Consider the following 12796-nt stretch of genomic DNA (forward strand, 5'->3'; position numbering starts at 1 on the left):
TTGCTCCCCCTCTTCACACTCTTCCACCAACTACCAGTCCCTGGGAGTTGGCATGCAGCCTGCTGCCAGGCCTTTATGCCAGCTCTGTTCACTCGGTATGAAAGAGCAGGAGGGAAAGGATCAGCATCAGACTTCCCTATCTCCAATCTCTGTTCTACTTCCGGCAGGGAAATTGTGAACATTGAGCCAAAGACACTCCACAATGTGGCAATGACAACAGCCTTGGCATTTTGCCTGCTTACACCTCTGTGCCGAAGAGGAATCCTTTAACCTTTTTTAAAATAAGCCATAATGTACTGCAACTTTATATGTGATAAGGGAGCAATTAAAAAAACAATTATTTTTAAAAATGTATGTTTAATGTTAGTTTATTAAAATATTACTCAAAAAAATTATAACAATATGAACAACACTCACATTTCTCTATCAATAACCAGAATCATGAGCACTAACTAATAATTAGATGTGTTTCAATTGAACTTTGCAACTGAATGAAAAGGAAATGTCACTGAAGGCATTTTAAAATGTATCAATAACAATCTGTAACACCAACAAAGTTTTCTTTCTGTATTTTTGTGTGCAAAGGTTAAAATTATATTTTTACTGCTCACTATTTTCATGCATGGATGTTATAAACATCAAGTGCTCCCGTTTGGAGACAAAACTGTGAATTCTCAGTTTGGTTTATTATAAATAAAAGAATCATCATTCCAAAGAGATACTTTTTTTTATGATGGTATGCTTAAAACAAATGGAATAGTTTTTTTTTAAGCTACAGACTTTTTAATACTTTGCCTTCTTGTTCATCATCACTATGGACCATCTCCACTCTTTGTGGCTGTGATGGAGCAGACATTGGGGTAGTGAAGACATTTTCCAGCGCACCAACATCTAACTGTGGCACAGAGTTCAGGTACTCTTCTCCTCCCAGGCTGTTGGAGTGAGGTCCTTCCTCAATGCTGCTATTGCTCCTGGAGTCAGTATTGCGTTGACAGTCATCTGGATACTCTCTAAAAGGGTAATCTCGATTCAGTGCAGAGAACATAGCTTCATGCTTCTGGTAGCGGTCCTCATAATAGCCCAGGCATTCAGACATACTGTTTGCGAAATCACCGTAGCCATAGGGTGGCCTACTGTAAGGGCAGGTGCTATAGAGGGAAAAGAGATAGACTCAGTTCAATGTTTGCCAATAATATATGGTCACTGACTATCTGACAGGAGCACTGAATGTGTTACAAAGGGGTACAAATGGTTTGGAGGATACTACAAACAATACAGGAAAGCACAACAGCGTGACTGATATGTAAAGCTATATTCCTAATGTTATTGTCCTTCAAACATCTGACCAGGCCAACTTCTCCCTCTTTGAAAGACACTTTGGATGATTTAGGCTGTTATCCAGATCTCAGCTGTGAGGCAAGCTGAAGTATAGATAGAACTTGCAAACATTGACGTGGTTCTCTCCTAACATGGTCTGGTTTTAAGTCTGGAGTTTATTAAATCATTCTGATGTCCAGGAAAAGGGCGGGAGGTTGACTGTAGAAGGCTTGGTTGAGCAAACATCTTTTTGTCTTAAAATGTTGGATGTGGAGTTGCTCGGGAGCAAATAACAGAAGTGCATTGCATGAGATAAGCCCTTCAGTTTGTGCTATGTTTATGCATGTCAACACATGCTGGGGTACAGCTTCTGAAATCTTGAAATTATCAGAGCAAGTGCAGAGTAGCTCTGGAGAAATTTATACTACATCCAGCTAGTGATATGCTAGCTTTTTATTGTAAAAGGGTTTTGGCTAGAAGTTCCTAGCCAGTGCCTTTTAAAATAGAGATAGATTTGTTATTGAAAGACACAGGTGAAACATCAGGCTCTATTGTACAAGATATCACAAGAATTGGACACAAATAGGGAGGTAGTAAGTAGTTATGACAGCAGGGACTTTAGAACTGAAAGGAAGGCAGAAGGTAAGGAGGCCACAGAAATCCTTTATTCAGAATGTCGGAATGACAGAGAGTAGAAATTGTTTTGACTTCACATCAGTATCAATAAATAGGGATAGGAAGAAAAGCTTACAACAGCACAAACCAAAGAACTGCAATAAAATAGTTAATGGTGCAAAAGGGAAAGGGAAGGAGAGAAAGGGTAGGTTGAATGAAAAATTATCTACAGACTTATTTTTATCTTGTATCCTGTCTGGGAATTGGAGTTAACTGCAAATAATTTCTCCCCAGATGTGGGAGAAGTGTTTAGACTTAATCAAAGCTATTTTGCAGAGAACATGGGGCCCAGAAGAACAATTCTGATTGTTTTGATGGTTCAATTTTATCAATAGAGAGATTATGAGATTTACAGCTGAGATCACATGATGTTAATCCATTTGAAACTGGTTACAAACTAAAAGATGAAGCTCTGCAAAACAGGAAGAAACTGTCGGAGATTGCTGTTCTTATCTGGCAGACAGCAGAAAATCTAGTCAGGAGATTTGCAGCCAAATAGGTTCCAATAATTTCAAACTATGGAAAAGATTTAGAGTTCTGTTATTGGTGTCGGATCATTCTCACTAAATCTTTCTTTCTGAACCTCACCCAGGCAATGCTTAATGGTAATTATAGCCTGACCAATTTGAAAATTGAAAGCAGTAAGATTTTCAATGCCACACTGAAGGTTAGGAATATATGTTGGAACATATATTCCTTCACAAAAACCCTTCTGTGGCAGCTAACACTACAGGTTCATCACTATCTGAGTGGAAAAATGTTTTATCTTAACCCAAACAGGCCTCCCTGTACCGTGAAATCATGATCCCTTGTTCTGGACCCCTCACCCAGGAAAATATCATATCTGCATCCAGTCTGTCCAGCACTGCCAGAATTTTACACATTTCAATAATATCCCCTCTTATACTTCTGAACACCAGTGAATACAAGCCCAGTTAACCCAACCTCTCCTAATGTAACAAATCTGCCATAGCAAGAATCAGTTTTATGAATCTTTTCTGCACTACCTCTACGGCAAGTATATCTTTCTCAAGTAAGGAGACCACAATTGCACGCAATCCTCCAGGTAAGATTTCGCCAGGGCCCTATACAGGGGCAGTGGGATACTCTTGCTGCTGTACTCAAATCTTCTTGCAAAGGTCAGAATACCACAAGCCTTCCTGTTCTACATTGCTGAAGAGTGCTTTAAAACCATCCTGAAAAATTTTGGGGCAGCAATATTCTTTCTGGCCTCACAAAAGTGCTGCATCTTGCTACTGCTTACTTGGTGCATCATTTAAACTTAATATCTGGCTGTTTTTGGAGGTTAACTGCAGCTATATTTGTTATATTACAAAGTTACTATATTTCAAGGGCAAATTCTTATTCGGTTGTAAAGGCTTTCAGCACACCCTGAGGGTGTGAAAAATACTATATTAAAGTTCTTTTCTTTTTGAAGAAATGACTTGTGACAAGTAGCTTGGATAAATTTAGAAGTATACATCTTGAAGACGATGAGTGACACCATCAGCATCAAAAACGTTAGTGCAACCTACAGAGCAGAGGATCCAACTGATCTAGCATATCAGAAATGTGATGTTCATATTGATCAAATGGATTAGAATAGTGAAAGAGATCATTGTCAGTGGAGTTATAAGAGAAAAATGAGTTAACAGAGCAGCTGCTAATGTTTATGAAAGATCATAGCATTCATACAAAAATAACGGAACAGTAGTAGCCTAAAATAATGACAACGTACAATGTGGTTTATCACTGAGCTTTCTGGATCAAGAATTCTCGAAGAGTTAAAAGATAGTAATCATCATTATTAAAAATAAAACTGACTACTGTACTGGAATAAAAATGTGCATGTGTGTTTCGGTGTAGTGTTGAAAACAGATGGATCAATGTGATTACTGACATGATCTAGTAAGCCGAAGATACTGTATGCTGGAGGACTTGTTATGGTACACATCAAAAAAGGCTAGTTGGATATGGTACCAACAGGCATCTGCTTCATTGTCAAACTGCTTTGCCAAAAAGTGCAGGTTAAATGACAAAAAAAAGGTAAAATATAGAAAACCGGTTACAAAAATGAAGAAGTACTTGAAGTTTCACTAGATTTGGAGAATAATCTGTTGCATTTTAAGGCTGTTTTCATAGAGATGATAAATGGCCAGGTGCTGAATCATGGTAAAATGCATTTTTGCAGAATGACAGAGTGTTAATTAGCTAATGAGGGGATTTTTCAGGAGTACTGAATGCAAAACATTGAGCCTCCATTTATCAATGGGCACTAATTCCTTGTTGTGGCTCCTAAAAACATGATGAATCTTCATATTTTTAATTAGTGCCCAGATTACATCAAATAAGTAAGTTATTGTATGGGAAGCAAGTGGCAAAGTGGATCTAAAGTTAAAGATCATCTATGATTATATTGAATGGCAGGGGTGTCCAATGGGCTATATTTACTCCTGCTCCCATATCTTATATTCTTACACTTACCACAGTTTCAATAAAATTACCTATTTTAAGAATACGCACAGTTGATTAAAATCTCAGATTTTCATTAGTCTCAATCAGAGATTCTCTGGTCAAACAAAAATCCTAGTAATTTAATTTTACATATCAAAATAACGTACTAAATCTGTACCAAGCACACCAAGGACAAGTATAAAGAATAATCTGTTACTTCTCCTTTACTTTCCCCCCAAAAGTTCCCTAGTCCTCACATCATAAAAATTACCACCTATACACTCATGTTAAATTTGAAAATGAGGTACCAGCAAGCCTTGGAGCCGCTGAGTTTCTTTTATCCTGGGCTCCTGGAAAGTTGTTTTTTATTGCTCTTCCCTAATTGCCCTTGAATGAGTGACATATTTGGCCATTTCAGAGGGTGATTAAAATAAACCACAATGCAATGGGTCCAGAGTCACACTTAGACCAGACTGGGTTAGCATGGCAGATTTCTCTCCCGAATGAAAATGAGTGAACTTGTCACCATTACTAAAATGGTGTATAAATATAAATTGAATTTAAACTCCACCAGCTGTTGGAGCGGGATCTGAAACCAAGCTGTTAAAACATTCAACTGGGTATCTGCTACTTGTCCGTTGATAATACTGCTTGCCACAGTCTCCTTCAGTTGTTAGCTGCTGCCAAAATTAGACAGATGTATATGCTGTACCCACAGCCAGTAGAGAGTGCAAAACATGTAACAGTTATCATAAATCTTATATCCCAGTTTGCATCAACTACTTAGTCACCAAGTTCTCTCAACAGCCATTTTTTGAACAACAGACTGGTAATGTGCATTACATGCTGGCCATTCCTGCAGAACTGTGAGCTGATATTACTTCATAATGAGACTGTTGATTTAAAATATTTGAGAAATGTTGTTAGTGAGTATTTCATAATGCACTTGGAGAGCTCCATGGGCACAAGAGAAGGTGGGGGGAGTGATGGTGTGCTCATGAGGTAATTATTAAATCTCTGTCTTTAATGATCTGTTGCACCCCAAAGATCCAGTTCTGGAGCAGAATCACCACTTACCCCAGCCCAATGCCAGAGACTATAACCCCAAAATACATTTGCGTGGCCAAGGCAACTGTTTTGTGCTTATAAGGGCAGCAAAACAGCAGCTATCCCAGTCTGCCTGTCAAAGGTGGCACAATATGCATTGCACAGTTCAGGAAACATGCTATACAAACTCTTTCACTGAAGGCCCTGGTGCAACAGGCACCAGGCATTGGAGGTGAGTTACCTTGGTGCATTATGCTGCTTGCCCTTAACTTACATAGAAAATGGGCCTCAATAGAGGTTGCATCCAGAATGCTTCCTCAACTGAGCAATATCCTAGAAAGCATATACTACCACACAATCCCATTTGAATTTCAGGGTTCAATAACACACTAGGTTACCTTACAGAACCATTTAAAGTAAGTATATTTCCAGTTCTCAACTGGTGCAATGTTTCTGTACAAATTAAATCCTATTTTGGATTCTACATACCTTGAGGGGAAATACGGTGGTCCAGGCAAGAAATAAGGATGATGAAAAGGAAATCGGGCAGCAGCTCCGAAGAGATTAGCAGCATGCCCCATTGGTGGATGTTGGTAAGCATGTGGATGTGGAAGAGTTGCTGAAGGCATTGGTGGTGGATTTCTAGGGCAGTTGGCAACAGTAGGTATCTCCTTTTGTGGTGGTACTTCAGGTATAGTAACTCTATTGTGGGTGTTATTAATTTCGTTTGTCGAATTTCTTTTGCCAATATCCACTGACATCGTAGGTATCCTTTGCTCTGAACAATTTGACACCGCACTTGGACCAGGAACCTCATGATGGACCTCACTTCTACCGTGTCCTGGAGGACAAGTAGGTTGCACAGTGGGGTGGTTAGATATACTCTGCGTAGGGAGACCAACCTGGACAGGGTTTGTTTGTGGATAAAGTATAATTGAATTTGGACGAGGACCTTGAGCAACTGGCATGCGTAGAGGTTGGCTTTGACCTGCTGGAGAATCAAGACATTACACATTGCAGAACCAATATTTATGCATTTATCTGAAATATGTTATATTGTTTTCAACTTCAAATTGTAATAACTAAAATTAATTGAGAATGACATGAAATAATTCACTCATAAATCATTCTTTGATCTGAGTATTTCAGTCTTTCAATATCGTCGCACTCATTAAGACACTGAAATTTTCAGTTTTACAGGCCATTGTTGCTGCAAATGTGGTGGGATTTTTAAAGTGTCTAATTTAATTTACATAATTAGTCCTCAGTTCTTGACAGCGGAAAATGGCTGTCATGTTGACCAACGTTGTATATAAAATCCAGGTGCTACATAAAAGACAGGCTGATCCATAGTGAGTTAGATAAATCCTAGCCCTAATTGACACTGCCAAAAAAAATCTACAATCATCGATATCACTGCAGTAAGCAGTTACGATAGCACAACTAACACCACTCATCAGCACACCATGAAATTCTATGCAGTGCCAAATCTCTATTACTTGGAATATGTACAGTAAACTGCAGTCGGTGTGAACAACTCCAACAAGCAGAATTGTATCATAATTCACAATGATTACCATCAAAGTTATATGAGTCAATAACAATGTATCATTGTACAGATTTCTAATTCAGTACAATTATATTATTACATTTAGCTCACTGATGTCTTTCTGATTTGCTATATAGTTTCACTGCTTTTTCTTATATTTTTGAGCTGCATTTTAACTCCTGTGTTATGCATTACAATAATTTCATCCATATTTTAACATCTATTGACACAGCTTTTGCATTCCTTCAATTATCATTTCATGAAAATACTTGTTAGCAAAATTGAACTTCTGACTTCAATCTGTTTTGGCTCAATTAACCCAACTGATGGAGGATCCCAGTTGAACTTTTGTTGGCCTCTCCCTTCAAAATGCTAAGCTGTTGTCAAATTTGAATATTACCTAATTTCACATTTGACGTCTACAATTTGTCTGTGTGATTTTTCTTATGCTTTTGACCTCTTGAAGTCCCAAGCAGAGTATAACCACTAATGTTACTAATCTTAGCTTTGAAGAGTATCATGGGCACAATGTGATATTTATATTGAAGGGGACTGAGCACATAACATCAATGTGATGAGATTGCAAGTGTTCACTCTTCAGTCAGGTCATGCAAACACCATATCAGCATGCCATCCATACAACATATCCTCAATGAGATATTATCACTGCCACTGGTAATGCATGCTTATTTTGCATGCTTATCCAATTTGTTTAATGAGTATTTTTGAGATTGTGCTTATGAAGGAAGACTGAAAATCCCTGTGTTGTATTTCTCAATGAAGTGGTTGAGAGGCCATTGAACGCCTTTAGGATAATGAAAATATTTGATAGGGTAGATGTAGTGAAAATATTTCCATTTGTGGGGAAGGCAAACACTAGGAGGTAAAAGTATAAGATATTCATAAATAAATATAAGTGAATTCAGGAGAAGTGTCTTTACCCATAATAACTTGCAATATAAAACTCATTACAACATTGAGTAGTTGAGGAAAATAGCATTAATGCATTTAAGGGAAAATTCAGTAAATAAATGAGGTAGGAAAGGAACAGAATGTTATGTTGATAGGAGGAGAGGAAGAGAGGTGAAATGAGGCTTGTGAGAGTGTGCGTGCTACCACAAACCTGTTTCTGTAATGTACATTCTGTGTAATCTATCAAAATAGTCCACTGCATACACTTGGTTAAAGTTTATGAAGTTCCAGCAAATAAAATCTCAGGATCTTCTGCAGCTGCAGATAAATAGTTTATGTATTTTAGTGAGTCCATTCAGATGCTTCCAGTAGTCTTTCATTGTTTGTGATACTTCATGATTATGTTTCTGCTAGGATTTTTTATTTGGGAACATACTCAATTTTCTATAATAATTATAGTTGGAGTCAAATTCTAGTTTTCCATCATTTAGGAATAATGTAATTGTCTTTTCATAGGCATTGGATTCTTTATCCAGGAAGATAAATGCATCTTAAATATGAACAGTTGCAATAATGAAGCCAGTGCTCATAATGTGTGCATGCATTAGTCATGGGTTCTTGGCACTGTAAGTCAAGGGTAGTCAGTCCTGCAGTTCCATAGCACTCGGTATGGGGCTGCGACCAGGGCTAGGGCTAATATCGTCGGGGAGATCTATAGGCATCAGTCATGTGGCTGGGCATTTCTCGTCCAGGGCTGCTGATTAGGTCAAACCAGACAGTGTGCCATTGCAAAGCCATTGGTCAGTTCAGAAAAACTAAGGGGAAAGTGGCAATGAGGAGGTAGACAATGGGTGTCATTACTGTATAAAGGAGACTTACAGGGTTTGGCAGCTTCTGGCTGGGGGAAGGACAAATGACAATTATGAAGAGGACAACTGTGTTTGTAAGGGGGAATGTGATAAACAGATATGGGAAGGGGATTCAACCATGATTGGGAGTGCTCTGGCTTTAAGTGGGGGACTATATATGACCATACTTGGCTTATTCACCTCATATGCCAGGGGATTGAGGATGAAAGGGGGTCAGGTGCAGGTTGGGGAGGGACTTGGGGAGATCAAAGTCAAAGTGGGTTTACAGGAAGGGGATCTGGATGTTCAGGGATCATTGACATACAGAGGTAGAGGCTGAAAACCATCTGTCAAATAACACTTATCTCTCCTTCTATTCTGCTGGAAATTGGAAGTATGCAATGGGGAAAAAATGACAGTGATCACAAATGGCAGAGTAAGTGTCTTGAATGTTAGGAAGGGGACTGCAAAATTTGCTGAGGACAAAAAAATAGGAAAGCAAATCGTGACGAGGACATAAGGAGGCTACAAAAAGATTTAGATGGGTTAAGTGAGTGGACAAAGATCTGGAAAATGGAATATAAAGTGGAAAAACATGAGTTTGTCCATTTTGGCAGGAAGAATAAACAAGATATGGCAATAGAGCAAACGTGTTATTAACCAGCACTTTTTGGACCAGGATTGTGCTGGTTGATCAAATATTCCGGATAACCAAATGGTATGCATAACCGCAGTAAACCCTGTTGAAACAAAGCTTTGAGACATCAATACACTTCAAAAAAATCGATATAAAAAACATCAACACTCCTCCTAAAATCAATGTGAAAACACACAGTAATAAAAGTGTAATGCAGGGGGTATACATGTTACTGTTATACTTTACAGCATAAATTCCCAGGCATTGCAGTAGATCACAGTATTTGAGGTATTGTATATAATTTTTGCTGATTTATCAAGAGGTTGATAAGGTTGCTTTAGCAAGGAAAGCTAATGGAATTTTACAAGTTGTTGTGAAGAAAATTGAATCAAGTAGGTAGGCCCTGTTTCAGTTATACAGGACAGTGGTGAGATCAGACCTGGAGTACTGTGTACACAATTAGCCTCCATATTTAAGGGAGAATATATATGCATCAGATGCAGTTTGTAGAAGATTTACTAGATTAATACATGGAATGGACAGGTTCTGGAACGAGGGAAAAGTTGGACAGGCTAGGCTTGTAACTACTGGAGCTCAGAACAATAAAAGGTGACTTAATTGAAACATAAATGATCCTGAGGTGTCTTGATAGGTTCAGGCAACTGTCTGTGTGGAGTTTACACGTTCTCCCCGTGTCTGCGTGGGTTTCCTCTGGATGCTCTGGTTTTCCCATGACGCAGGTTAGGGTGAATTGGCCATGCTAAATTGCTCATTAATGTTCAGGGATGCGAACTTTACGGGGAATTAGTCAAGAGTAAATGTACTCTTCGGAGGATTGGTGTGGACGTATTGGACCGAAGGGCCTGTTTCCACACTGTAGGGATTCTATTGTAATTTGCTTACTCAGACACAGCGTAACACCATGTGCTGTATGAGGTTCTTACCCTTATGTTCCAAAGCCAATGTCTTAGTGAACAAAATGCCAAGGAGCTGTCCAAGTGACGGCCAGTTGCCACAAGGTGTTGCAATGTATGCATTTAGGCAGATGTGCTAGGATATTTTGAAAACCATTGATCCAACTGATGTCAACGTAACACTCAACACATTTACTATATAGATGAATCCATGCTATGATTTTCTAATCTACATTTAACATAAGGATCTCCATCCAAAGCACTTTCTTCATTGTACTTTCTAGTGATCTGTGTTGTCTTCTCTTCACAGAACATGGAAAAGGAAAATTGCACTAGTGTAGCTAATTAGGGACATTCAATTTAACTGTGAGTAATTCCCTAAGCCTGGATAGATCAGCTAAACATACTCCATTTACTAAGCATAAAAAACAAAAGAACTGTGGATGCTGGAAATCAGAAAGAAAAACAGAAACGTTGGGAAATCTCAGCCAGTCTGGCAGTATCTGTGGAGAGAACGTTCACTGGACCTGAAATGCTAATTCTGCTTTCTCTCCACAGATGCTGCCAGACCAGCTGAATTTTCCCAGTATTCCTGTTTGTGTTACGCTTCATATACTTCACAGTTGTCACTTAATGATCATGAAGAGGTAGCACAGATAAAGTGAAAGAAACAATTGGTGACGGGACAGCAGGTGTCTGGTCATAACTCAAAATGTTGAGTATTTCTCCTGACCTGCCTATGGATGTAAATATTTTTTATGGACCTAGAAATCAGCAAAATATATTGCAGGACATCTAACACTATACCCTCAGATGGGGACAAAATGATTGTTATCATTGAGTGGGGAGAACCACCACAGAAATAGCATAATAGGTGGAAAAACCACCGTCATTCAAAGTACATATTGACCAAGTAATTAATTGAGCAATATGTACTTTGAATGAGTATGCTTTTTCCATCTATTAGGAGAAGTAGGAACAATAATTGAATTGTAGAATTAGGTAGTAGACATAATCTAATAAACTCTAAGAACCACATCTCTAGCAAGGGATTTCTAGAACTCTAATATGATGCATTTGTGATGTGAGATTGAGGCCAGTATGAGGTCATTCATTCTGTACCTGTGAATCCATTCAGATCAAATTACCCAGAATGTAACACAGTTATTGAGCCACTGATGCTATGATGACGAGCTCCGTGAGTTGTCGATCTCTTTTCAATTTTATTTACTAGGTAAGTTTCAGTATTTAAGGAAACTTCCACATGCACTGTAAAATTTAAATGGAGATTACATATATATTTGCTATCCACAGATTTAAATATTGAGAGCCACTGGGGGATGGGTGGAGGGGAGCTAGCTTAATTGTCTGGATGGCTGATTTGCGGTGCAGACTGATATCAACTCATGGTTCAATTCCCACACCAACTGAGGTCACCATGAAGGTCCAGCTTTCCTCAATCCTACCACTTGTCCAAGGTGTGATCACCCTCAAATTAAACTCATCACCTGTTGCCTCTCCCTGTACTGAAAGAACAGCTCTATGATCCTCTAATTATTCAAATCACTACCTTTCTAGCATGGGTCACCTGAAAGCAGTTGACTATCCAAGTTTAAACAAAAAAATGCTAATTTTCAGAAAACCGATTGCTGAAAGATTGAATTGGAATCAACTTTACATACAGTTAGAGGCATTTAGTTGCACAGTTACAAACCAGCACCTTGTCACCAATCAACAGCAGTTTAAATCAGTGTCTATTCATAAGAGGCAAAATATTGCAGCATGGTGGCTCAGTGGTTAGCACTGCTGCCTCACAGTGCCAGGGACCTGGGTTCACTTCCCGCCTCTGGCAACTGTCTGTGTGGAGTTTGCACGTTCTCCCTATGCGTGTGTTTCCTCCCACAGTCCAAAGATGTGCAAGTTAGGTCAATTGGCCATGCTAAATTGCCTGTAGTGTTAGGTACATCAGTCAGAGGGGAAAGAGTCTGGGTGGGTTGCTCTTCGGAGGGTCGACGTGGACTTGTTGGGCCGAAGGGCCTGTTTCCACACTTTAGGGAATCTAATCTAATCTAATCTACTCAGCCAATTCAGAGATGTTATTACATACCCTAGAGCCTGCTGACTCAGACATAGAGACACTACCTTGCAACACAGCAGCACTTCATAAGGGTCAAGATATTTTTCAGAGATATTATTACACATCCTTGGTGCAGATAAACTTGAATTTGGGCCTCCTGTCTAAAAGGTAGGGACACAGCCACATTCATAGGGGTCAATTTTTGCTTTATATTCAGAAGTACTTTCTCGTACAACTGAATGTTTTTCTTTCCAACACGAAATCATCTGTGTTACTTTTCACCAGGTATCCGCCATCACTGAACCACCCATGTTTCAATTATTCAACTGACCTGCAGAGCCTGTTAATGACAGAGCATGACACTAA

General features: G+C 38.9%; 1 protein-coding gene across 1 annotated transcript in view; it reads right to left on the reverse strand.

Moving 5' to 3' along the window:
• Positions 1 to 772: 772 nt before the first annotated feature.
• LOC132823536 (transcription factor SOX-30-like) overlaps positions 773 to 12796 on the reverse strand; it is a 40880-nt gene continuing 28856 nt past the window's right edge. The window contains exons 6-7 of the mRNA XM_060837479.1: positions 5983 to 6481; positions 773 to 1148 (exon numbers count right to left, since the gene is read on the reverse strand). Coding sequence (XP_060693462.1) covers positions 773 to 1148; positions 5983 to 6481 — 875 coding nt within the window. The remainder of the gene's footprint in view (positions 1149 to 5982; positions 6482 to 12796) is intronic.

Source organism: Hemiscyllium ocellatum, chromosome 16, assembly GCF_020745735.1.
Source record: "Hemiscyllium ocellatum isolate sHemOce1 chromosome 16, sHemOce1.pat.X.cur, whole genome shotgun sequence".
NCBI classification, from domain to species: domain Eukaryota; kingdom Metazoa; phylum Chordata; class Chondrichthyes; order Orectolobiformes; family Hemiscylliidae; genus Hemiscyllium; species Hemiscyllium ocellatum.